This window comes from Engystomops pustulosus, chromosome 10, assembly GCF_040894005.1.
Source record: "Engystomops pustulosus chromosome 10, aEngPut4.maternal, whole genome shotgun sequence".
NCBI classification, from domain to species: Eukaryota; Metazoa; Chordata; class Amphibia; order Anura; family Leptodactylidae; genus Engystomops; species Engystomops pustulosus.
Window position 1 is genome coordinate 67478781 of NC_092420.1, and position 25101 is coordinate 67503881.

Here is a 25101-nt window from a genome sequence, read left to right on the forward strand (position 1 = left end):
AAACGGAGCCCCCAGACTGCCACGAGCTGTACACGTGGTGAATTTTATTTTCCACCTTAATAGTCCAGATATCAAAAACATGTTTTGAAAATGGCCTGGCAGATTGGACATAAAATCTTTGGAAAAACAAATTTATTTTGCTGATGGTGCGTTTTATATGCTGTACAAATAAATGTGCATATTGGCTTTCTGCTTCCCGCCAGTTCATGTCCCCAGCACAACATGTTTATGCAGCTTCTGGGCAGCAGGAGGGTGGGGAGGGCACACAGCTCCAGGTATGAGCTGATCTAGTCTAGCAATGCCATTACGGGTTTTATAAATTGCTTCCCTTGCCAGTAATTACTATAATAACACTCGTATATCAAAAATGTCATAACAATAGCAGCCCTATCGGAGAAATACCTTCCATGAATATATCTCCACATGTGTAATTATACATCGTAAGGCAGCCAGAAAAGCCACGCTTCGTGGACCTATAGGCACTTTACACTGCTGTCTTACAGTCACTTCATTGCCCATAACAACCAATCTCACCACAATAATAGTTTAAGAAATTAAAGGGGTTGGCCACTTCACCACACACTTTTGATATGTGAGGCCCACTGGTTCAGAGCTATCCTGCATATCCATGAAAGATCTGCAGAGGGTCAAGTCATCTCTAACTGTCCATGACCAATGTACGTCCCAGAACCTTATTAATATTAAGATCCTGGAAAAAAAGATTGGAGATGGACAGTTAGGATCCTATGACCCTCCATCTGCGGCCATTTTCTGCACAGGAATGTCTGGCTGATGAGGTAAAAGACATTTCTCAAGCAGTAGGCCTCACTTACATATCAAGAGTGTGGTGAAGAATTTTTAATGGATGTATATTTGTAAATTAATTAAAGGTGCTGGCCACTTTACCTCATGGTTTTTGTAATGTGTGTGTAAGTGTGGGGGGCAGGACATTAGGTAATTTACCAATACGCATCTATTAACAGTCCTGCTCCTCTTTCTTGATATGTAAAGCGAAGCCTCCTGTCTTTTACCTCATCAGCCAGATATTCCTGACCATAAAATGGCCGCAGATGGAGGGTCATGTGATCTATATCTGTCCATGAGCAATCGCCAGTAAGAGGTCACATGACCCTCCATCTGCGGCCATTTTATGGACAGGAATGTCTGACTGATGAGGTAAAAGACAGAAGGATTGACTTTATATATCAAGAAAGTGATGCAGAACTTTTAATAAATGTATATTGGTAAATTACCTTACACTTACAAAAAAACATGAGCCAATCCCTTTAATATACCGCACTCCTCCCCCAACATCTAAATCCACCCCTGGGTGCAGCAATGAAAAAAATTCTGGCTTTGTTCATTTCCTTACATATAATCTAACATTCTGTAGTTTTATTTAGTAATGCATCTGCAACATCCACCCACTGGGGCCTCGCTTTTTCTTGGGGCCTGGAGGCAGCCGGGGCCCAGAATACCGGAGTGGCTGGCTGTTGCGACCTAGGCACACTGTGTCACGGTGCTTGGTATGGGGACCGGAGGGCTGTCCTACAGCCTGGCAGGTCTCCAGCAGGTGGTGTGTGCAAGAAATGATATGGACGGAGAGGCTGTGGTACTGGTTCTCCCTGGGGCAACCCCTTAGTGTCCGTAGTATATGTCCCTGGGTAGTGGATGGGGCGTCCTTGATGTTACAGCCGTATCAGGATGGGGGATTATTCGCAAACACTCCTCTGCCATTGGCAGGGGTGTTGCACATCATCCAACCAATGTAGCCTGTCCCCTCTCAAATAGAACATTATTTATAACTTTTCTCATCCCAAATTTGTTGTGACTGTCCTTAATATTTTTGTAACTACCGTAAGGCGCACAAAAAAATCCTTTGATTTTCTCAGAAGTCAAAGGTGCGCCTTATAGTCCAGTGCGCCTTATATATGAACCGTACTACAGACAACAGCTGACTTGAACAATGCATAGGTCTGCCACCTGCTGGTCATTCATCCTTATAATCAGGTGTGCCTTATAATCTGGTGAGCCTTATATATGAACCTAGTCATATTCCGAAAAATACGGTATCCTTAAACATTCAGCTTGTTCCTGGACCAAAGTAGGTGGTTCCCTGTGTGTCAGGAAAATCCCAGGGGACGGCCTGAAATGCCTCAATTCTCACAAACATAAATTTGGGATCTATGCTAATTATGGTCAAAGTGATATCACAATTACTTGTGTATTACCTGTTTATGTTTATTTTATTACATTTTTTATATATTTTAATATATTTTCAGCATTTTTATATGTGACTTATTTAACAATAATTTGTATTATTGATGTTGAACTGATAATGTACTGGGTCAGTCCAGACAATATGACGGCACAGTCGTGCATCCTTCTCTCCTCTGAAATCATTATCCTTTGAGATCTAGAGAGTAGGTGACATGCCATAAAGATCTATCATCTATACCCATTGAATAGTAAAGGGAAAAGGAAAAATGCATGACTCGTGTTACGTCCATCGCCTCGTCCTTCTCTTACCACTTTCACAATCTGACAATCCTGATAGAATTTATGACCCCCTGAGGAATAACACGTGAAAAGGCAGCAGAGTGCAAATCAATGAGGGTAAAAAAAACCTAATATTTACAGCAATTTTCTAATACTTGGCTTAGAACAAGTCTGTGTAATGCATTTGCTTGCAATTTGCTAAGTGTAATAACAATAAAATATCTAGTATTACAAAAACTGCAAGCATAATAGAACATATAATGGGGCTGTCAACAGATAATCGCACAGATTGTTCTGTCCACATTTTTGAGGACTACAAAGCCGAATGACGAATGGATTTTTAATCGGCTTTTCAAGACTGAAATATTGATAACGTCGGGATAGGTGATGATCCAATCAACAGATTGCTGTGGGTGTCACTGCTGGAACCTCCACCAAACTGCTGATTGCAGGGAGAGCTCTGCAGGCTCTAGATCAGTGGTGGCGAACTGGGTGCCAGAGGCGTCACTCAGAGCCCTCTCTATGGGCACCCTTGCCATCACCCAAGGGCAGTGTTCGTCAGACAGGACTTAAGGCCTCTTGCAGCCCAGGACCCTAGAAGGAAGCTACAATGATAATCCAAACTTTTTCTCCTTCTTTCTACTGTATTGGCGTCCTCAGATGCATATACAATTCAAACCTGCGAAAGAGCAGGTAGTAATAAGTTACTGCTTAAATTGTCGCATTGGCACTTTGCGAAAAATACATGAGTTTTGGTTGTAGTTTGGGCACTCGGGTCTAAAAGGTTTGCCATCACTGCTCTAGACTGTGCACAAGGCACAGAACTGTATGGTTATACTACTGGGAGCAACAAATCAAAGGCAATGGGGGAGATTTATCACCAATGTCTGAGAGCAGAACTGTTCTAGTTGCCCATGGCAGCCAATCAGAGCACAGCTTTCATTTTCCCACAGCTGTTTATAAAATGAAAGCTGAGCTTTGATTGGTTTCCATTGGCAACTAGGACAGTTTTATCTCAAACACTTCTGATAAATCTCCCCCAATGTGTCATTTATTTTCTTTTGGAAACATTAAAACCAAATAAAGTGTGTTAGTTTTTTTAAACTTTCCTTGATTGTTTTTTTTTTTATTTTCTGTCCATGATGATGGGGGCAGCCATCTTGCCTGAGCTCTGGTAACAGCATTTAGTGGTATGCTTTACAGCAGCCTCATGGCCATAGGCAGCAATAGTGTGGAGGCAACTTAGTGAGTTCTTGATGGGAGGTGTAGATAAGCTGTGACATCATCTATTGTCAGTAGTGATGTAATGATGGTAATACCTCTTGATCTCCTGACCGTGATGTAAATTAAGAGACTTGCAGGATATATTAATTTTTTATGATAAAAACATATAAACCATTAAAGGAAACCTACCATTTGATTTGATGCATTATGAAGCAAACATACCTTGAGAATGCTGGAGCTAAGCTGATGCAGGATCATATCTTGTTTAATCCCTGTGCTGAGTGGTTTCACTGATATAACATTATGATGATGAAGCTCTCTCACTTCTATGGCTGGTTCAGCTCTTCTCCTAGCACATTCGTTATTCACTGCAGGAGAAGATGATCTAATCCCTGGGTTCTGCCTGGAGGCAGAATAATCAATTGCCGCACCTTCCTCCAGCTGCTGTGTATGAGTGATCCAGCTCAGGTTGATTAGTCATGTCTTGACTAATTTCCATGTGTGATACAAGCTCCGGGTCTAATGTGTTTACCTAGGCAGCCAGCTTTCCCAAGGTCCTGAATGTTATTATTGTTTTTTTTCAGCAAAACCACTCAGCTAATGAATAATTGGCAGACAAAGACGGGAGACCATGAGGCTCATTTGCATTATTTTAAAAATTGAGTTTCTTAAACACTAGGCTATTAGAAGCACAAGGAAGAAAGGATCCTCTTTCAGGAGGCACACACCAACATGTAAGTATGTTTGGTTTAAAAGCACTGCATCCATGTGGTAGGTACTTTTTTCTAGTAACACCTCCCCTTTAATCATCATATTGGCATCACTGAAATTCACTTTTCTTCCGTTACCTGTATCCAGCCACTGTGGCATCTCCTGATGTCACCTCAATGTCTCCAGTCAACATCTTAAAAGTGGTGGTTTTTCCAGCCCCGTTCACACCCAGAAGACCAAAACACTAAATTAAAGAAATTTCAGTTATGTATGGTTTACCAAAAGGCAAAATAGGCCAACAGTCAGGTTATGTACTTTTTGTAAAATGTATGTAGCTAGAAGTACATAGCGCCATACACTGTGTAGTGGTTGTTTCAGGCAACTTCATCCAGTGATGGGACCTGCACTGGAATATCACATGCTCAATGTTATTGATGACCCATCCTTAGAATAAGTCATTAATATTAAAAGATGGTTATCACTGGGTAATATTTCTATGCATAGAAGAAACCTGGACCACAGCACACCCTTTACATAATTTTGTGACTGTAGGTCACTGCAGGTGGGGAACGTTTTGGCAATGATTTCATATATGCAGGGCCGGTTCTAGACAAAGTGGGGCCCTGGGCAAAACTAAAAGTGGGGCCCCAAAATAAAACTATTTTATGACCAGTCACAGTCAGCAAGAGGCTCCTTTAGTATGGTAAAACAAACGGTAATATGGGAGAATTTTATAGGAGATAGATAAATGATAGGGAGATTTATGGGCAGCATGTTGGCTCCGTGATTAGCACTAGAGCCTTGCAGCACTAGTCAACTCCAAAAAATTACTGGTAGGTTGATTAGACTGTGAGGCCCATTGGGGAGAGGGACCGATATTTTCTGAAAGCAGACACTTGCCCCATTTTCAAAATTGCATCAAAGATTTTATAGACATAGGCGCCTTCATGCAATTTTGATTCAAATTGAAACATTTTATTAAAAATACTTAAAATTTGACTTTGATGGCAAAAAATTTGATCCAAACATGGACATTTGTAGAGTTCACAAATGTGCCCTATTGATATGTTCACATGAATAAATCCACATAATATGACTAAAACTGTAATAACTAGATATCTGCTTTTCAGCTAGACATTTTTAGACAGTCACAACCTGCAAAATATATCAATAAAACAGAATAAAAAGTAAATGCACCATAAAACCTATAGAATTTTGAAAGCAACAACCAGGTGATGCATTTGGCAATTAACATTCAAAATTTCCTCTAAAATATGTACAAATCCAGATACTTATATAAAGAAAATCTACTTTCCTAAACCAGTAAGATGTGAGGAGATCATACAGACCCCACACCAATATATTCACCAAAATATGCAGCAAAGGGAACTGCAGAAAATTCACACAGATGTATCATTGTCTGTTCCTTACACAATGGTCACCCAAATAAATAATTATATATCCATAAACCTCTCTAATGAGATAATAAAAGTCACGTTTAGATGTCGCCATTGTATTAGCTGCACAATAACAGAACCCTCCGCGCTTCATAAGAATGAGAGTGAGAACCTCATAACATGGGTGTAAATAATGGAGGATGATGGGAAATAAAAACTTTATTCCAGGACATGTGTGTGTTTTTGGTGTTACATATAACTTTATGGACACGTTCTGGTCGCGGTGTAGTCACATTAGGTGAAGAGGATTGAATGTTCATCGTTTCAGTCAATTTTCCCAACAAAAAATATCACAAAATAAAAGGGAATAAGAGAGAAAGGGCCACATTTATCACTTTTGTGCGCCTAAGAGTAGTAGTTGCGCCTAAATTCTGGCGCACTGTTTTCCAGAATTATCACAAGCTACAACCATCTGTGATAAGGTAATTTCCTGCCTCTTATTAATCACTTTACTTTAACACAGTTTAGGCGCAATTTTGGCGCAGTTTAGGCGCAATGTTAGATTCAGGCACTTACATGTGATCCTGCTACAAGCTCCTCTCTGCTTCTCCCACAGCCCAGAATGAGGATAACACTCACAGCAGCACCCAGGTGTGTGACACCCTGCACCCAGTGACCTCCTCAGCAGTGGCTTCTCCTGGAGGGGATCCCCCAGTGCTGGTCTCCTGCTGCACCCCTGTAATTCTGCACTGTATCCCCCTTAGACACACTTCTGATACTGTGCAGAATGACATGGGGGACACTTGTCAGTACTATGTGCAACATTCTGTAACGTTCTCTTCTCTCTTGCTTTGAGCTCAGGATTCTGCAGAATGTTTTGTAAATAGAAGGTGATGAACTGTAAATAGAGTCTGCAGCTCCTGTCTGCAGAGTATCTCATGTCTGTATTATCTGTACTAGTGTCTGCAGAGTATCTCATGTCTGTATTATCTGTACTAGTGTCTGCAGTGTCTGGCTGAGCTCTGCTGCTAGAAATTAGCTGTTCTGCAAAGGGGCTCAGTGCTTTCTTCTCAGTTAACGCCAGCTTCGGGCTGGAGTGTTTTTGCGCCCATTTTTGCGCCTAAATGAAAAGTCGCAAGTGATGAATATCATTAGGCACATCAAAACATCTGGATTGCTAGGATAAATGAGGGAAAGCTGGTTATTTTTTGCTGCGCAGCTAGTTTGGCATTTAGTTGCAAAAATGGCACAAAAACGGTGCGTCTGAATGAAAAGGCGCAAAAACAACAGAAAAAAACGATTGATACATGTGGCCCAAAGTGTGTTCTTAGATTTGCATAGAGAAGGGTTAAAAACATGAATATTAGTTGATATTATCCCTTCTCAAAATGTAGTAACATATAAAGTGAATATTCCCATTATCTGTGAGGTGCAGCAGCTCCTGTGTGCAGCAAATGCTCCCGCAGCCTGATGGCTAAGAATCTGGAGATGGGGGAGACACTTCAGGGGGCTGTATCTCTGGCTCTGTGACTCATAGAACCTCACTCCTTTTTTCCAATGAAAGAAGAAAGTCTCCTCTTTTATATGAATCTAAATTTGTGTTTCTAAAATGTAGGAAAACGGAGATATTTATGTATAAAAATGGCACCTGATATTCTCACTTTAAACCTGAATATCTCTGGATCCATAGCACCTAGAAACAAAATTCAAGATTCATTTGAAAGAAGAGATTCCCCTTTCTCCCTGGGGGCCCTGGGCAATTGCCACCTTTGCCTACCCATAGCGCCGGCCCTGCATATATGTGAAATATGATGACATTTTACACCTTTCTTGCTCCCCGCACTCCAGACTTACCTCTCCGGGTCGCACACCAACGCAGAGCTTGTCCACTGCAGGAGTTTGTTTACCAGCATAGATCTGTTTTCAATGATAGAACAAAAAAATTATATCACGGCATTATACAATAGTTTGCCTGTATTGTGATAATTGCAGAAATTTTAGCTTTATTATTAAATGAGAAAATTTTACCAAAATTTTATAGTTTTGTTTAAGGACAGAAAGGACTACAATATCAAATCACTGGAGATCTGACACCTGGACCCCCACCAGTCAGCTGATTCTGGAGCGCTGCATTCTTGTGGCCAAGCTGTGTTACTGCAGTTAAGTTTGTATTGACTTGGATGGGAGCTGAGATGTGATTACCCAGCTTGGCCACTACACAGAGAGTGGAGCTATTCTATTCTGGCTTTGTTCTATGTTAATTCCAGCACCAGACGCAGTCAGAATCAGCTGGTCAGTAGGGGTTCCAGTTTCAGAGTCCCAAAAATATGATGATAGGTCATCAATAGAAAGAAACTGGAAGACCCCTTTATGCTTTTTAAAGGGATCAGGCTGAGTATTATTATACAGCTATACAAAATAGGAACATGTCCCTTTCATTTGCATCATAAACCTGATTCATTGGGGCACATTTACTTACATTGCCGCTGGAGTCCACTGAAAGAGCATTGTCCGTCTATAATGCTACATGTGGCAATTCACTAAGAATCATGAATGTGTCGCTTCCCCGCTCAATTCCAACAGAGTTCACATATTTTTTGTGGTTCATCTTTAACATAGGGTGCGCGCCACAATTTCAACGTTAAATACGGTGCTCGGTGCGAATCACAAAAGGGTCACATGCAAGCCGTTTTAGTCATGAAGAACGTGAACAGTCCGACTAAGCCCTTAGTAAATGTGCCCCATTGTGTGTTATATTGCAAAAAAATAAAAATAATAAAAGTTTTTTATGAACTGGTCAAAAATATATGTATATTTATCAATCTGTCCTTTGTTTATAGACATGTATCTTATACAAGTATCTTTGTGTTGTGAGATTTGTGTCCCACTATTTTCAAGTGGAAAATCCACGGAATACCAGAAAGTATGATCAGATTATTAGATTATTATTTTATTATTCAATTCAAACAACCCATTTCCAACCATCTTCTCTAAAATTTACTTACAGCATTCCAATATTTTTCATTATATTAATCACAAAATGCTTTTATAGTTTAATCCTAAACTGTAATAATTATTGTCATATGCACTCAATCATACTGCTTTACCTTAGTTAACTCCTTTATCCGTAATATATCACTCTTTCCTCCACCTTTCATCACTCGTTGTCTTTCTTGGGCAACATCTTCATCTTCTCCTTCAATTTGACCTTTTGGAGGTTCTGCAAACCTGAAGTATATATGTAGGCCATGAGATTGTCACCAATGGTCAAATGGGCACCCATACGGTTGAGTCCTTCCTTAGAGTAGTTGGCCATTCTTTTACATAAATTGCCCTGGTGATTTTACTGCCTTAATAATTAATCCTATATGTTTATCAAGTGATTCAGCAGTCCTGCTACTTACTTTAGTGCTGTCTGCAAACTCTCTGTGGATCTTTATTTACGTCTAAGCACTGATGAATGGGATGGGCTGAAGCAGGAGATCATAACTCATCCTGCTCCCCTCTACCCTCTCCCTACCACTGTCAGTGAGACATAGGCACAGGGGTGTCGCCATTAGGACGGACTTAAGGAGTGAGAAACGGGGAGTTGTATATATGTAGAGGGCAGCATGGAGAGAACGGGGAAAGGCTGAAGCTCTCAAAGGAAGAAAAGGTACAGGGACATATACATGCAAAGACATGTCTAATGATAATGAGGATTTACAGGCAGTCCCCGGGTTACATACAAGATAGGGTCTGGAGGTTTGTTCTTAAGGTGAATTTGTATGTAAGTCAAAACTGTATATTTTATAATTGAAATTCTAGACAAATTTTTTTCTTTTGTCACAGTGATAATTGGAGTTTCAAAATTTTTGCTGTAATTGGACCAAGAATTATCCATAAAGCTTCATTACAGACATCTTACAGCTGATCATTGCAGTCTGGGACTATAGTAAAGCATCCAGAGAGCTTCTCCAGAGGTCACAGTGGGCAGAGGGGTCCGTCTGTAACTATGGGTTGTCTGTAAGTCGGGTGTCCTTAAGTAGGGGACCGCCTGTACTGAAAAGTGGCCAATCCCTTAAATTTTTCTCTTGGATGGTCAGAACAAGACAATATTGTTTCAGGAAATTGGGTCATCAAGTTTTTAAACCACCTATTTTTTTTTTTTTTTAACTTAGATTACATGGGGGAATATAGCTACATATCTGTAACATTGGTGGCCTGTAAGTGTGATTTTGTTCATAGGTTATATTCTGTCCTTTCTACTTCTGGATCGGAATTCTGAAATCTCAAAAAAAGTTTGCCTGCTATTATTTCGTTGCTTGTATTTTATATTCCTTGACCCTTTACCTGTTTTCTGACCATCCGTTTTGCTTATCGATTGTGTACTGCATTGTCCTCTTGGTACTGACTCACAATCTTTAAACTGCTCTTCTATGTTTGTATTGTCCAGTCTTTGTCTCAGTGTTCACACTTTGGCGCAGCGAGGGAATGTTGACAAGCTGTCACCTACTGGGCAATTAAGTTGGGACAGCTGAGAAGGGGGTTTAGTTTTAGAGCTCACTGCCTTCGTCTGTCCTTTCAGCTGATTCTAGCCAATACCTCATTGCATTAGAACTTAGTTATAAATCCCTTTATAACGCAGTGTCACAATCCTTATTTTTTATGTGCTCATGTATTAAACATGCATTCTCTTATCATTTGATCTTATTGATAATCTCTTACCAAGTGCTGAGATAGAAACGGTTCTGAATAAGTAGATTCAGGCCAAAATAGACAACTCCTTCAACAGCCATAGCAAAGATATTTCTACCCAGGAACTCCCACTGGAAAGGGTTTGTTATATGTTCTTCACCTGAATTTAGAAATAAAACAGAACAGGAAAAAATGTAAACTTTTTGCCAAAATGAATATTGCTATAAGTATATCAGAGGACTGGTTTAGATACTGTGGGTGCTCTATGGCTTCATGGGGGCAAAATAAAGCAAAATAAAGCATTTTCAAAATACTATATTGACACTAGCTCAAATTTTTCTAAGCTTAGGTGTTTTCTAAGAAAATTGGCTATATAATTTTATTATGTTTATATTATATTATAATTTTGTTGGGCAAGATGTACATACCTGTAAACTGTACTTTAAACAGTTGAAAATAGTAAACTTTGATTTATCTTCAATGACCAAAGCAGCTTATTTGCATCTTTTTTTTGCTTCTTTATGGTGCAGAGAGCAGTGTATTTGAAAGAATAGAGGGCTCCGCCCACTTCAGACAGTTAAGGAGTCTAATGATTAACTCTTTTCATAACTAGAGAATATTTCGCTTGATGATTCTGTTCTCTGTGGTGCTCTGACTATTCAGAGATTGTCTTTGAATAGTTAAATGGGTTGTCCCATCTAAGCAAGTCATGCCCTATCCACAGGATCGTGCCTAACTTCATGATCAGTGGGGGTCTCAGTGATGAGACCTGCACGTACTATGAGTTTGTGGGTTTGATAGACCCTGAAATGATCGGAGCAGCTGGTTGTGCATGCACAGGCTGCCTGTTTATCTCTATGGAGCTGACAAAGGGGACCACCCCTTTAATTAATTAGGAACATTATCAGGTTCTTATCTGATTAGCTTTTAGTGGTGTAAGGAGAGACTGAGCTGATTTACACAAACTGCTTAAAGAAGGAAGAAAGGCAGAGAAAAAAAGTACACAGGAACATATTTCTTTTAACCTCTTAAAGACGAAGCCAGTATGTACGTTAAGGCTCAGCCTCTTTTTTTGTAACCTGACCTGTGTCGCTTTATATCGCTATAACTTTTGTAAACTTCAACTTACCAAAATGATTTTGAGAAGGTTTTTTCGTGACAAATTGTACTTCATGTTAGTGGTAAATTTTGGTTCATGTGTTTTGCGTTTGTAAAAAAAATCAAACTAAAATTTGCCAATTTTAGTAATTCTGCAATTTCAAAATTCAAAATTATCTGCTTTTACCACCGAAATGAGTTACTCATTAGTAGTTCCCATATCTCAACTACATGTTATCTCCTTTTATTCGTATATGATGGTAGGCAGCTTAAAATTAGAACAGAGATTTTAATTTAATTCCCAAAATTTCTAAATTGAAATTTTTGAGTTCTTTCTTTTTTTAAATGAGTTTTAAACATAATGGGGCAAATTTACTTACCCGGTCCATTCGCGTTCCAGCGGCGGCTTCTCCGCTCTGGATTCGGGTCCGGCCGGGATTTAATAAGGTAGTTCTTCCGCCGTCCACCAGGTGGCGCTGCTGCGCTGAAAGTAAACTCATCGCGCCGGAATGCACCGAGCTGGACCAGGTGAAGGTAAGCGGTCCTTATGCGACACATTTTCGGTTTTTAAATGCGGCGGTTTTTCCGAATACGTCGGGTTTTCGTTCGGCCACGCCCCCCGATTTCCGTCGCGCGCATGCCAGCGCCGATGCGCCACAATCCGATCGCGTGCGCCAAAATCCCGGGGCAATTTAAGTACAAGCGGCGCAAAACGGAAATATTCGGGTAACACGTCGGGAAAACGCGAATCGGGCCCTTAATAAATGACCCCCAATGTATTAAAATCCACTTATGAAACCCCCCCCATTTTCAAAAGTACACCGCTCTTTTAGGAAGATTTTTAACCCTTTGAAGCCTTAAGATACCAATAGTCCATATAAAACTACAGGAGGCAGAACTAGGCAGACCATAAAAAGTCACCAAAGTCAGTTCACTACATCAATCAAATTGATGAATATAAATTCACCAGCCAAATGACATATACATGAAGGGTGAAATAAAGCCTAATAAAACATAACTTTTAATAAATACAATAAAAGATCATAAAATACTACAGACCAAGGCCATTCTTCATCTACTCACAACAAAGGGATGGAGAGACACACAGGGGCACATTTACTTACCAGGTCCTGTCGCGATCCAGCGGTGTGTTCTCCGGCGAGGATTTGGGTCTTCCGGCGATTCACTAAGGTCGTGCACCCGATATCCACTAGGTGTCGCTGCTGCGCCGAGGTCTGCTGAGGTCCGCCGAGTTCACCATCCTATTCCTGGTGCATGTAAGTGTGGGGCAAGCGACACTTTTTTTAAAAAATAGCGCGATTTTTCCGAATCCGTTGGGGTTTCCGACGGCCACGCCCCCCATTTCCGTTGCACGGAAGCTGGCGATGATGCGACACAATCTGATCGTGTGCACCAAAAACCTGGGGCAATTCGTCGCAAAATGGAAAAAATCGGAAAACCCGATGGAATAACGCGATTCTGACCATTAGTAAATGTGCCCAAATATAACAACCATGATGCAGAAATGCACAGAGGGAGGATCTCAGAAAAAGTAGGAAATAAACCTGAGAGATCTCACCCTGGGACTGTCCTTGTTAGGACATGAGCTTTTTGTTGGGGAGCAGGGATAGAGTAGTCTTAGGGATTCCTGGATGCAGAGCCTTCATCTTCTTGTGGTCTGGGATCCCATCTGATAACAGCAGCTCTGCTATCCTGCTCCTCACCTCGGCTCCTGGTTCCTCTATATGGGTGAGATCTCTCCTGTTTACTTACTACTTTTCTGGGATCCTGTGCATTTCTGCATCATGGTTGTTATATTGTGTCTCTCCATCCCTTTGTTGTGATTAGATGGAGAGTGGCCTTGGTCTGTACTATTTTATGATCTTTTATTGTATTTATTAAAAGTGATGTTTTATAAGGCTTTATTAGACCATACAGTAGATTTATCTTATAGATGTCTGAAATGTTTCTGATTTATATAAAGTATTTTTAGATGTCTATAACACCATGCAGGCTTGACTTATTGGTCATTTTGGGTCTAGCTAGGTGTATATACAGCAGCTCTATGGTAACTGTAGTCTACCTTCGCTTTACAATGCAGATTTCATTTTACAGCTTGAAGGAATAGTCTCTAGCAATAGGCTTTTGTGACCCCTAAGAGAATAATACATTTACCAAAGCGGGCATACACATCCGTCACTGCTTGATTCATGGCCAAATCAATGAGTCCTCGTCCCAGGCAGAAGTGTGGGAAGATTAAGAGAATATCTTTCAGCTTCTCGTTGAATTTTAATAAAGACTAAAAAATATCAAACAAAGCAGTCACTGAAAGACGTTTAAAAAGAAATTTTACAGCACATCATGAAAAATATATGGCTGGGATCAGATAATACTAGTTCATTGATCCGAGAATGTTAAGGTTTATGGTTCACAATACTGTCCCATATCAACCCTATTCTGCTATGGAGATACTGTACATGCAGGAGGCTTAGATAATCATAGACAGTGATGTCATTGAACTTAGAATTCACACATGTCATAGCACAAGGGAAATGATGTCACAGTGCAAGGTATAATCATTTTACAGTACAAAAATTACAAACACAATGATGTCACAGTGCAGGGATAATACACACAGTGATGTCACAGTGCAGGGATAATACACACAGTGATGTCACAGTACAGGGATAATACACACAGTGATGTCACAGTACAGGGATAATACACACAGTGATGTCACAGTACAGAGATAATACACACAGTGATGTCACAGAGCAGGGATAATACACACAGTGATGTCACAGTACAGAGATAATACACACAGTGATGTCACAGTACAGGGATAATACACACAGTGATGTCACAGTGCAGGGATAATACACACAGTGATGTCAGAGTAAAAGGCTAATACACACACAGTGTTGTCACAGTAAAGGGAAAATACACACGGTGATGTCACAATAAAGGGATAAAACAGACAATGATGTCACCGTTCAAGGACAATACACAGTAATGTCAAAGTACAGCTATAATACACAATGTGGTGTCACATTATAGGAATAATCACACAGTCACACAATAACACAATAAAAGGGTAATATAGTGATGTCAGGAATCCTACATACAGTGATGTCATATACTAGGATAATACACACAGTGATGTTACAGTACAGGGATAACACACACAGTGATGTCACAGTACCAGGATAATACACACAGTGATGCTACAGTACAGGGATAATACACACAGTGATGCTACAGTACAGGGATAATACACACAGTGATGTCACAGTATAGTGATAGTGCACACAGTGTTGTCAAAGTCTTGGGATAATACACACATTGATGTGATAGTCCTGGAATAATACCCACAGTAATGTCACAGTACAGGGATACTACACAGAGTGAGGTCACAGTACAGGGATACTACACAGAGTGATGTCACAGTACAGGTATATTGCACACAGTGACACCATAGTGCAGTGATCATACACACAATGATGTCACAGTACAGAAATAATACCAACAGTGATGTAACACTATATGGATAATACACACAGTGATGTCACAGTATATCAGTTTCTCAGATATTTTTGTATTGTTTTACTTACCCTGTTATTCTCAAAAAGATCCAGAATGAAGGTGATGGCACTGCTGTTTATGCCAATGAACAGATTCATACAAGATAAAGCCACATAGGCCGTGCTTGGCACATGGAAAAGATATGATGCAGGATACATCATTGGGATGACAGACCATCTGCAGATAGAAATAATTCACAGGAAGTAACAAATAATAATGTGCAGCGCCTATTTTTAAAATGAAAATACATTTGTATTATTATATGCCAAAAAAATTATCTATATTTCAACTCGTTTTCAAGCCCTGAACTTGGTGTAAAGAAGACTGAGAAAATGAGCTCCATCTAGTGGTTGATTTGTAATTAGCACCTGTATGCCCCAATAACATACAAACGACTCAAGGATTTGGCTGATTATTAGAATCGTTTCTGTAAAATGTATGGATTGTGTTGCTAATAAATATTATTAAAATATCAGCAAATATAGTATGCAGCCAGTGTAATAGTGTATTACTGTACTTACCCATAGAAGAAGAGTAGAGCTATAAGTGCTGGTAAGTTATTGTAGGAAGTATAAGCTTTCTTATCAAACACAAGGAATATTAAAACCACCATGACCACACTGATAGCATAGTTTGCCTGAGAAAAAAGAAGTATAAGTGACAATTGTCCAATACAATGCAATGAGATCAGATAGATGAGCATAATCTTTAACCCTCCCCCAGCAGTCACAGTGCCCCTGATCCCCCCTCAGCAGCTACAGTGCCCCTCATCCCCTCCAGCAACTACAGTGCCCCTCATCCCCCCCAGCAACTACAGTGCCCCTCATCCCCCCAGCAACTACAGTGCCCCTTATTACCCCCCACCCGCAACTAGAGTGCCCCTCATCCCCCCAGCAACTACAGTGCCCCTTATTACCCCCCACCCGCAACTAGAGTGCCCCTCATCCCCCCCAGCAACTACAGTGCCCCTTATTACCCCCCCACCCGCAACTAGAGTGCCCCTCATCCCCCCCAGCAACTACAGTGCCCCTTATTACCCCTACAGCAGCTACATGTTACTTATCCCCCCCCCCCCACTGTGGAAAAAGAAACTCACCTTTCGCCGCTCCCCAGAATCAGTAGCATTAGTTGTCCTCTCTGTCTTCGCTCTTGTGTGCGCCCGCTGTATGCGCCAGCTCTAAAGCCGTCGGCGCGTACAACGGGCGCACACAGGAGTTAAGATGAAGAGGACAATAGCTGCATCGGGGGAGCGGGGAAAGGTGAGTATTGGAGTTACCCTGCCACTATGCTGCACTCCCAACGAGCACAGCTTAGGGGCAGGGATCCAGAGCTGGCTTGGATAACATAAGGCTGCGGGGCAAATACGGGCTTGTATTTGACCTGTGTCCTAGACCCTCCTGGCAAGGAACAGGTTCTATAATCTCAATGTTATAATAATCATTGTTGTCATTGTAATAAAGGTAAGTTCATAAAACATAATCTTTTTTGATAAAAACTTGTGTAACTTACTATGTCCCATGTGAAATTAGTGAGCCAGTAAACTCCTGGCGTCACCCCGCTGACAAACTGAAGATGCTTGGCATTGGAGACTCTTTCTTGTATCAAATAGAGGACAAAGCTCGCAGGGATGAAAGACATTGCGAATATCACACAGATTGCAACCACCACGTCCACTGAAGTAGTCAGTCTGCAGGGGCAATACATGTTCACATTAGAATGTATTAGGATTTTATAGCATTTCTGTTTCATGACCAATTCTTAGTATCAACACATTGTAATAATAATTGTGACTTATCACACATTCTGGGAATAAAGGATGAATTTATAGGACTGGCGAACTGGTTCTTACAACCTGGTTGTTAAGATGACTTGGGTAAATTTGTCACATTATGGTGCTGACCAGATTCAGATGTGGCACAGGAGCAAAGAGAGATAAATATACATAGTTACATAATTACATAGTTTATAGGGTTGAAAAAAAACACATGACCCTCAAGTTCAACAAAGGAAGGGAAAGGATTGGATGAGGAAGGGGTTTAGTGGAAGCAACTCTATATTATAACATTGTTATATATCGTCCCTGCTATGACCAGCGCCTGAGCCAGGCTATTCCATAGATTGTCAGAATCATAGTAAATAAGCCCTGTCACAACTTCATAGGGACACTATTTGTATGGGCTCTATGTATCCTGCAATTGTATAGCAGGTACAGTAGGGCACTAGTGACATGCACCCAATATAGTTAGCCTGACAGCTCCTGGGTCATCTTGCAGCTGTAGTGTCCTGCATAGTAATTATTATAGTATTTAATGAGCATTTCAATGGAGTGTAAGTGTGGCCGGGAGGTCCAGATCTCTCTCTTGCTCACTTTTACTGCCCAGAATCTGACACTTTGCCTTGATTGACAACCATATTCTCCTTATTAAACTAATCACCAAAGGGGGCTGTGTGACGTTTCGGACATGTCTGAATGTCAACTTGAATTTTCGTGGTCTCAGTGAAGCCTAGAGTGCAGCGTGAACTTAAGCAATGGACTACAACTTCCTGCAAAATGAAGATTGGTGATGTACCGATATTCCATTGTATTTTGTATTTATGAAGATAAATGAATTTTCTAATAAATATGTTTTGGCTGCACGTAATTTGTTATGTGATTTCCTGCTTATGTGACATATACAGAAAGGAAGAGTATCCGTCAGTCAGCGTGTACACTGGGAGCTTTCCCACCATATAGATTTAAATGTGTACATAAAATGACATGTGAACACCAAGATAGGCATTTCCTACTTTGTACTTACACAGTGACCTCTGACAGCTGATCCTTAGTAAGATTGAGTGGATGGTTCATTGTGGTGATGCCATATTCTTCAGGGTCCTTATCTTCTCCTAGGTTGGCTCGGAGAATCGCGTTGTTGGCAACATTAATGAAGATAACCATAGCATGCCAGCCTTTGTTATTAAACCAGACCTGAGGAGGTAAATCATTATGTCTCAATATAACTAACAGCAGCATATAGTTATATGGGCAGTTAGGGTAACCCCCCCCCCCCTTCTTCAAAGCACCCAGCAATTTTGATACTTTCCTGGAACGATAATAAAAGAACGGGCTTATAATTGAGTATATACAATAGTAGTACATATAATCAGAAAAAAAACATCCTTATTCTCCACTTACTTTGCTCCTCACTTCCTAAATAAATTGACTTTCTCTGCTGAATTTTCTCATTCTAGCAAGACAGACAGAAGCTCACTGAGATGTAAAATTACATAGACGCTCTATGGAGAGGGGAGGAGGGTCAGTGAGTCACAGCTGCTAATTCTCCAGCTACCAGCTATGAGACTAATGCAAATTACAAATATTGAATGCTGAAAAAAAGTAGTGCTATTCCTCATGTTCATGCACTGGGCTACTAATTTAGTTTTTTGAGGAACCCATTTATAAAATACTGACATTTCCTAGTATTGGAGACAATTGTACTGTGGAGGACATTTATAAATGATTAATGTGTGGACACAATGTGGTGACATATTGATACTCTTGTAAAATTAGAACATGTCAGCAGAATATCAGATTTTATTTTATTTCTGAGCTTATTAAAGAAAATCTACCATCAAAATCAGGCACTTGGGGAGAGGTGAGACATTCTCCTGCACAGTGTAACAGCCTGTGAAACTACAGCACATAGGTGCTCCTGTAACAGTCCCCCCCGAGCCCCTAGGGTCCATTAGCATAATTTTAAAAATTGATTTTAGAAAGAAAGATTCTATGAATAACCAATATAAGAAGATTACACAGTCACAGTACCTGGACCTAAGTGTTCCTGGTTTATCATGCTTCATTTTAGTTTCAACAAAACTTTATTGATCAATAAGCAAAAAGATGCCTTACAATAGGACAGGCAAAACATATGCCCTTCACCAGGGGAACAAATATACAACAGTCTCATTGGATACATAGCCAGCTACTGTATCAATTGAGCAAAGGGGGTCGGGGTGGGTTAGGAGCACACATGGGGGAGAAGCGAGAAAACAATTATCATGCTTGATTGTGATGGTAGATTTCCTTTAAGCCTACACCTGGCAATGTATATAAACGTTTCATCCAGTTCTCCCAATATCAATGTCATCAGTGAATTTGCTTAGTACCTTGATGTTGTTCTCAGTTTCCAGATTCTTTATGAAAGCTTGTATTTCTTGTGACATGGCCTTAGTAACAGGACCCTGCCAGACACAGAATTTAAAAAATCAGAGAAGATTAAGAACTTCATTGTAACCTATCACCAACATAATTTCACATCTTACTCACTGCAGACACATTGGTCATTTGACCGAGTTGGCCGAAAATCTCTGTAATCGCTTCTCCTTGCACATCAAGAACAGGAAGCTTTGCCCCAACAGAGATGCCTCCATATCTATAGGGAACCAGGGGTGGAAACTGTGTTACTGACTGCAATGCAAACTATAAGCTTAATCAGTATATATTGACTATATTGTGTATAGAAAAGATACATCTGGATGTGATAACTGCGGCTTCTGTGTTGGTGACTAAGAAACATTAAAAAAAGTTAAAAAAAAAAGAAATGTAACTTTTCTAACTAAAAATAAGGAGTCAAAGGGGAAACCGATTGTAGTTGGCTGTAAGGCCCCTTCCACACTAGCGTTTTTCACGCACTTGCATTGCATTGTTTCCAATGGGTCTTTCCTCATTTGTGTTGTTTTTTACGCGCGTGCTTGCGTTTGCTTTGACGCGCGTCAAAATCGCAGCATGCTCTACTTTTGTGTTTCACGCACGTTTTTCCCGCCCCATTCAAGTCTATGGAGACGCATCAAAAATGCATTGCACTCGCAAGCATTGCAAGTGCAATGCGAGTGCAATGCATTTTAAATGGATGGGTTGCTAGGTGACATGAATAATTCCCCTGCTCGAGATCAAGCATTTAATTAAAAAATCACAGTGAAGAACAGTGAAGAATAGAATAAAAACAGTGAACACAGGATCATTTGAGTGAAAAACACAGTGAAGAACACAGTGAAGAATAGATTACAGATGTTCGGCACATTTGCTTACTTGTCGGGAGATACGCGCGGAACGGTGCGGACAAAATAGCATGTGAAGAACAATATATATGTGTGTAAAGAACACATTGCAGATGTTTCCATACATCTGCAATGTCTTCTTCACACATATATATTGTTCTTCACATGCTATTTTGTTCGCACCGTTCCGCGCGTATCTCCCGACAAGTAAGCAAATGTGCCGAACATCTGTAATCTATTCTTCACTGTGTTCTTTACTGTGTTTTTCACTTAAATGATCCTGTGTTCACTGTGTTCACTGTTTTTATTCTATTCTTCACTGTTCTTCACATCTGCTAACTTGTCGGGAGATTATATATGCGCGCGGAACAGTGAAGAATAGATTGTAGATGTTTGCATACATCTGCTAACTTATCAGAAGACATTCTTTTTCAATTAAATAAAACATTTTATTCCCGAACCATGGTCCCTTTGAAAAAGTCCCATTGACTTAAAAAATGCGCGTGAAAAACGCACCGAAAACGCAAAAAAACGCGAACAACACGTGCGTGAAAAACGCAAAAACGCTAATGACTCCAAGGAAAAATGGAACAAAAACGCAGCCAAAAACGTCAGTTTTTCACGCATTGCACCCTGACATGAAATGCAACGCTAGTGTGGAAGGGGCCTAAGGCCTATTTCTTTATGGAGTAAATTTGAATAACTACCACTAGAGGTCAGCACTGACCCTATTATGTCTATGTGCCAGCTATTGCCTTATTTCTGAACATTTTTGTAAAATATCTAACTCTGGCTCTTCAGACACACTTTTTGGGTACGTATGATGGTAACCAAAGTGGTGAAAGTCAGTTGAGTCCATAATGAGTTACTCAGTATATCTTCTGCAGATGACGGGAACACTTGCATGGTTTGGTATCATCACACTTCATTAAAAATCAGAGTAAATCTCACACAATGCAAAGATAAACACCAGCCCAATATTAAACTTGACCAGTGTTATAGGAACATTACATATTTTGGAACAAAGATGTAATCATTTTTAGGTTTTCATTCAATTTGGTTTAGAAATTGGGGTGTGAGGATATTCAATGGGTTAAGTATGCAGATGACACTAACCTTTGTTCATTGACCCAATATTTGCTCTTCATACTAAAAACAGTAAAAAAAAAGAAGAGATAGCCTTCAATCACCGATAAGACTGATAAGACCACCTTGTGACTCAACTCAAGAAAAAACAGCAAAGATAAAAATGAATAAATGACAAGTTATTCTCTATATAAATCTTCTCACTTCTTCAAATTACACTGCATCTTCGTAGGGACAGGTTCCCTTTAAGAACATCCTAACCAAAACAGGACCTGCAAAACATGCACCTCTCCAACTACAGCATCCAGAATACAAAAGAAAAGAGCTGCAAAACTAGCAATAAAAATATACTTTATTATATTGCCAATGCACAAAATATATATATACAAATGTATACCATATCGAATGGATAAATCAAAGAAAGGGGAAAAAAAACAAGTGGCCCTAGATGGGATCCGGGCCCCCATGGAGTACCGTACATAAACCACCCTCAAAAAGCCCAATGATCTAAAAATACTTAGTAGAAGTCGGTGAAAATTCAATCCAACAAATGTAAAGCAATCAATGGTAAGTTGACCATTGTTCAATACAGCTCCTGACTAAGCATCTGTGCGGTGTACCATTGCCCCCCCAATTAGCCTTTTCGATCACCCATCATCATGATTTTGGGTAAGTGGACTGTTGGCATGTGGATACTTTAACACTGGAAGGTACCTCCGGTTTTCACTATGCTGTATTGAGCAATGGTCACTTTACCTTTGATTGCTTTACATTCCACTGGGTATTTTTAGGTCATTGGGCTTTTTGAGGGGGGTTTATGTACTCCGTGTGGGCCGATCCCATCTAGGGCCACTTGTTTTTCTCCCCTTTCTTATATATATTGTGCATTGGCAATATAATAAAGTATATTTTTATTGATAGTTTTGCAGCTCTTTTCTTTTGTATTCCCTTTAAGAACAGTATACTTTCTCCTACTTGTTCTGTTATTGGTCAGCATTAATGTATGTGCCTATAATTTAGGCACATATGGACATTACTGCAGCATAACATAAGACCAAGGGCACAAAAGGTTCCTAAAGCCTCCTAAACTACTCAACAGGTTTATACAGAGATGAGATTTAGAAATAATAAGTAGATGTGCCTTCTGCCTCTCACTTCTATGTAACGCTACTCTTATTCTGCATGTATGTACACAGCAAATTGCAACTTCCACTGTCATGCATATATGGCCAGTGCACAGTACTACTACTCCTATTCTGCACACATGGTGACTGCACAGTACTACTCCTCCTATTCTGCATACATGCACACTGCACAGTACTACTACACCTATGCTGCATATATGGACAGTGCACAGTACTACTATTCCTATTCTGCATATATGGTCACTGCACAGTACTACTACTCCTATTCTGCATACATGCTACTGCACAGTACTACTACTCCTATGCTGCATATATGGTCAGTGCACAGTACTACTACACCTATGCTGCATATATGGTCAGTGCACAGTACTACTACACCTATGCTGCATATATGGACAGTGCACAGTACTACTATTCCTATTCTGCATACATGGTCACTGCACAGTACTACTACTCCTATTCTGCATACATGCTCACTGCACGGTACTACTACTCCTATGCTGCATATATGGTCAGTGCATAGTACTACTACTCCTATGCTGCATATATGGACAGTGCACAGTACTACTATTCCTATTCTGCATACATGGTCATTGCACAGTACTACTACTCCTATGCTGCATATATGGACAGTGCACAGTACTACTATTCCTATTCTGCATACATGGTCATTGCACAGTACTACTACTCCTATGCTGCATATATGGTCAGTGCATAGTACTACTACACCTATACTTCATATATGATCAGTTCATAGTACTACATCTATTCTGCATATATGGCCACTGCATACTACTACTACACCCATACTGCATATATGGTCAGTGCAGAGTACTACTATTCCTACTACCCTGAGTTGTAACTTTCCATGAACATAATGTAGAATGATAATATTTCTGGGCACTACCTGGCAATAGATTGTAGACAATATATGGCAGTACAATGTGGTTACCATTGGTAGTATAAGCTAAATACATAGGAGGTATTCTATAAGTGATGTGTGCCTGCATTTAGAAAATTACAAAGAAAACAGTCTCTGGCACACCCACTAAGGGGGCACCGGGGGCTCTTAGTTTCTACCTATAGAATTTTATATTGCCATTGCCTTTATACCATATTTTATTGATTAAACGCATAGTTAATGTGTATGGAAAATCCTTATTTTGTTTTTTAACTTATACACTTTCTTAAATCCACGAGATTATCAACATTTTTTCCAAGGTCACCTTTAGTCGACACTATTTCAGTTTGCAGACCCAATCGATAATCTCTCTCATATAAAAACTGACCAATAGACATTTACTAATAATCTTCTTATTCCTGATAACTTTGTGGCGGCTTGCACAGCAGTGTGAATGATTAACTCATTCCACCCCAGATGCACCTTCCAACAAAAAGGAATGTGCCTGGTAACTGTGCAGATGTGGATTATGAGTATTAGACGAGTAGCCGGATAATTTAGTAGGGATCTGTACACAAGATAAACACATTTATCAATCAATGCGATGTTCTCCGCACCTGCTTCTTATCAGAGTGGGGTATGTTTTGAGGAGATAATCTGAAATATTTCGTTCTGTGAGGTCCTGGAGAATCTCGGAGCTCGGCTGGATCCTCTGAGAAGATAGGAAAATGTAATAAAAATGTATTATGTTGCTTTGACTACCAGTAATGTCATATACAGGCCTCCTGCTTGCATGATTTATTATTATTCTCATAATCTAATCAGAAACTAATAAATAATACTGCTCCAATACATCAGTGATTGTATGATCTCCACAGGTGTGGGAAGGAAATTCTTTCAGTCTTTGGAAATATTAAGATCCTTACCTGTGGTGGGGGTCGTCCTCCGGCCCCCTCTGGGCATTCTGGCAGCATTATCAGCTTATTTTTTGTGCTACAGGTACATGACGGGGATGGATTATGAGGAGTCCACTCATGACCTAACAGTATGTTGGTTACGGTTGGAGACACGGTAGGGATGGTCCACTCTCCTGATGTGTTTGTACAAGGAAACTTTTTACTAGGAAAAAAAAAATATTGCATTAATAAAGTTTGAGTAGGAGAAGATTAATATCTTCTATGTTTGCCTTCTCAACTTTCATTCGTTTAGACGGAAAGTCTTTAATTTGGTTTTAAATACAATTTCTATTTAGATATAATCTAGTGCCAGGATGCGAGAAGAAAGAATGCTTGCTTATGCCCCTGTGGTACCCAGGTGGAAGTTCTGAAGAAGGAGTGAGAGGACCCACTTTAGGGCCTCCAAGGACCAGGGAACAACAAAGAAAATGAAGCCCTCTGGACAGTGATGCCCCATGACCCAAGGAGGTCCGTCTGTGACTCCCAGAACTTCCATCTGGATGCAGGTCTGAAATCCAGAAGCACCGGAGCAATGTGGGAATCAGGAGCCTGGCCCTGGTCAGTAAGCTTCTTGATTAAAGAAGCCCTAAAATCTTTGCTGTGTTTTTGTTTAGTTTTGGGACAGCTGATTAGGGTATGTTCACACATTGGGGGTCATTTACTAAGGGGCCGATTTGCGGCGATTTTCCCTGAATTGCCCCGGGATTTTGGTGCACGCGATCGGATTTTGGCGCATCGGCGCCGGCATGCACGCAACGGAAATCGGTGGCGTGCATGAACGAAAACCC

At 40.3% G+C, this 25101-nt stretch overlaps 1 protein-coding gene across 3 annotated transcripts in view; it reads right to left on the bottom strand.

Annotated features, from left to right (window-relative positions):
* The window catches only part of ABCA4 (ATP binding cassette subfamily A member 4), a 151379-nt gene that overhangs the window by 8862 nt on the left and 117416 nt on the right, over positions 1–25101 (bottom strand). For all 3 annotated transcript variants that reach the window (XM_072127297.1, XM_072127295.1, XM_072127296.1), the window contains 14 exons: positions 24284–24476; positions 23975–24069; positions 21342–21374; positions 19495–19600; positions 19335–19409; positions 17987–18156; positions 16698–16875; positions 15710–15825; positions 15218–15365; positions 13782–13905; positions 10539–10668; positions 8939–9059; positions 7686–7748; positions 4572–4678 (listed from right to left, as the gene is read on the bottom strand). In XM_072127297.1, coding sequence (XP_071983398.1) covers positions 4572–4678; positions 7686–7748; positions 8939–9059; positions 10539–10668; positions 13782–13905; positions 15218–15365; positions 15710–15825; positions 16698–16875; positions 17987–18156; positions 19335–19409; positions 19495–19600; positions 21342–21374; positions 23975–24069; positions 24284–24476 — 1659 coding nt within the window. The remainder of the gene's footprint in view (positions 1–4571; positions 4679–7685; positions 7749–8938; positions 9060–10538; positions 10669–13781; positions 13906–15217; positions 15366–15709; positions 15826–16697; positions 16876–17986; positions 18157–19334; positions 19410–19494; positions 19601–21341; positions 21375–23974; positions 24070–24283; positions 24477–25101) is intronic.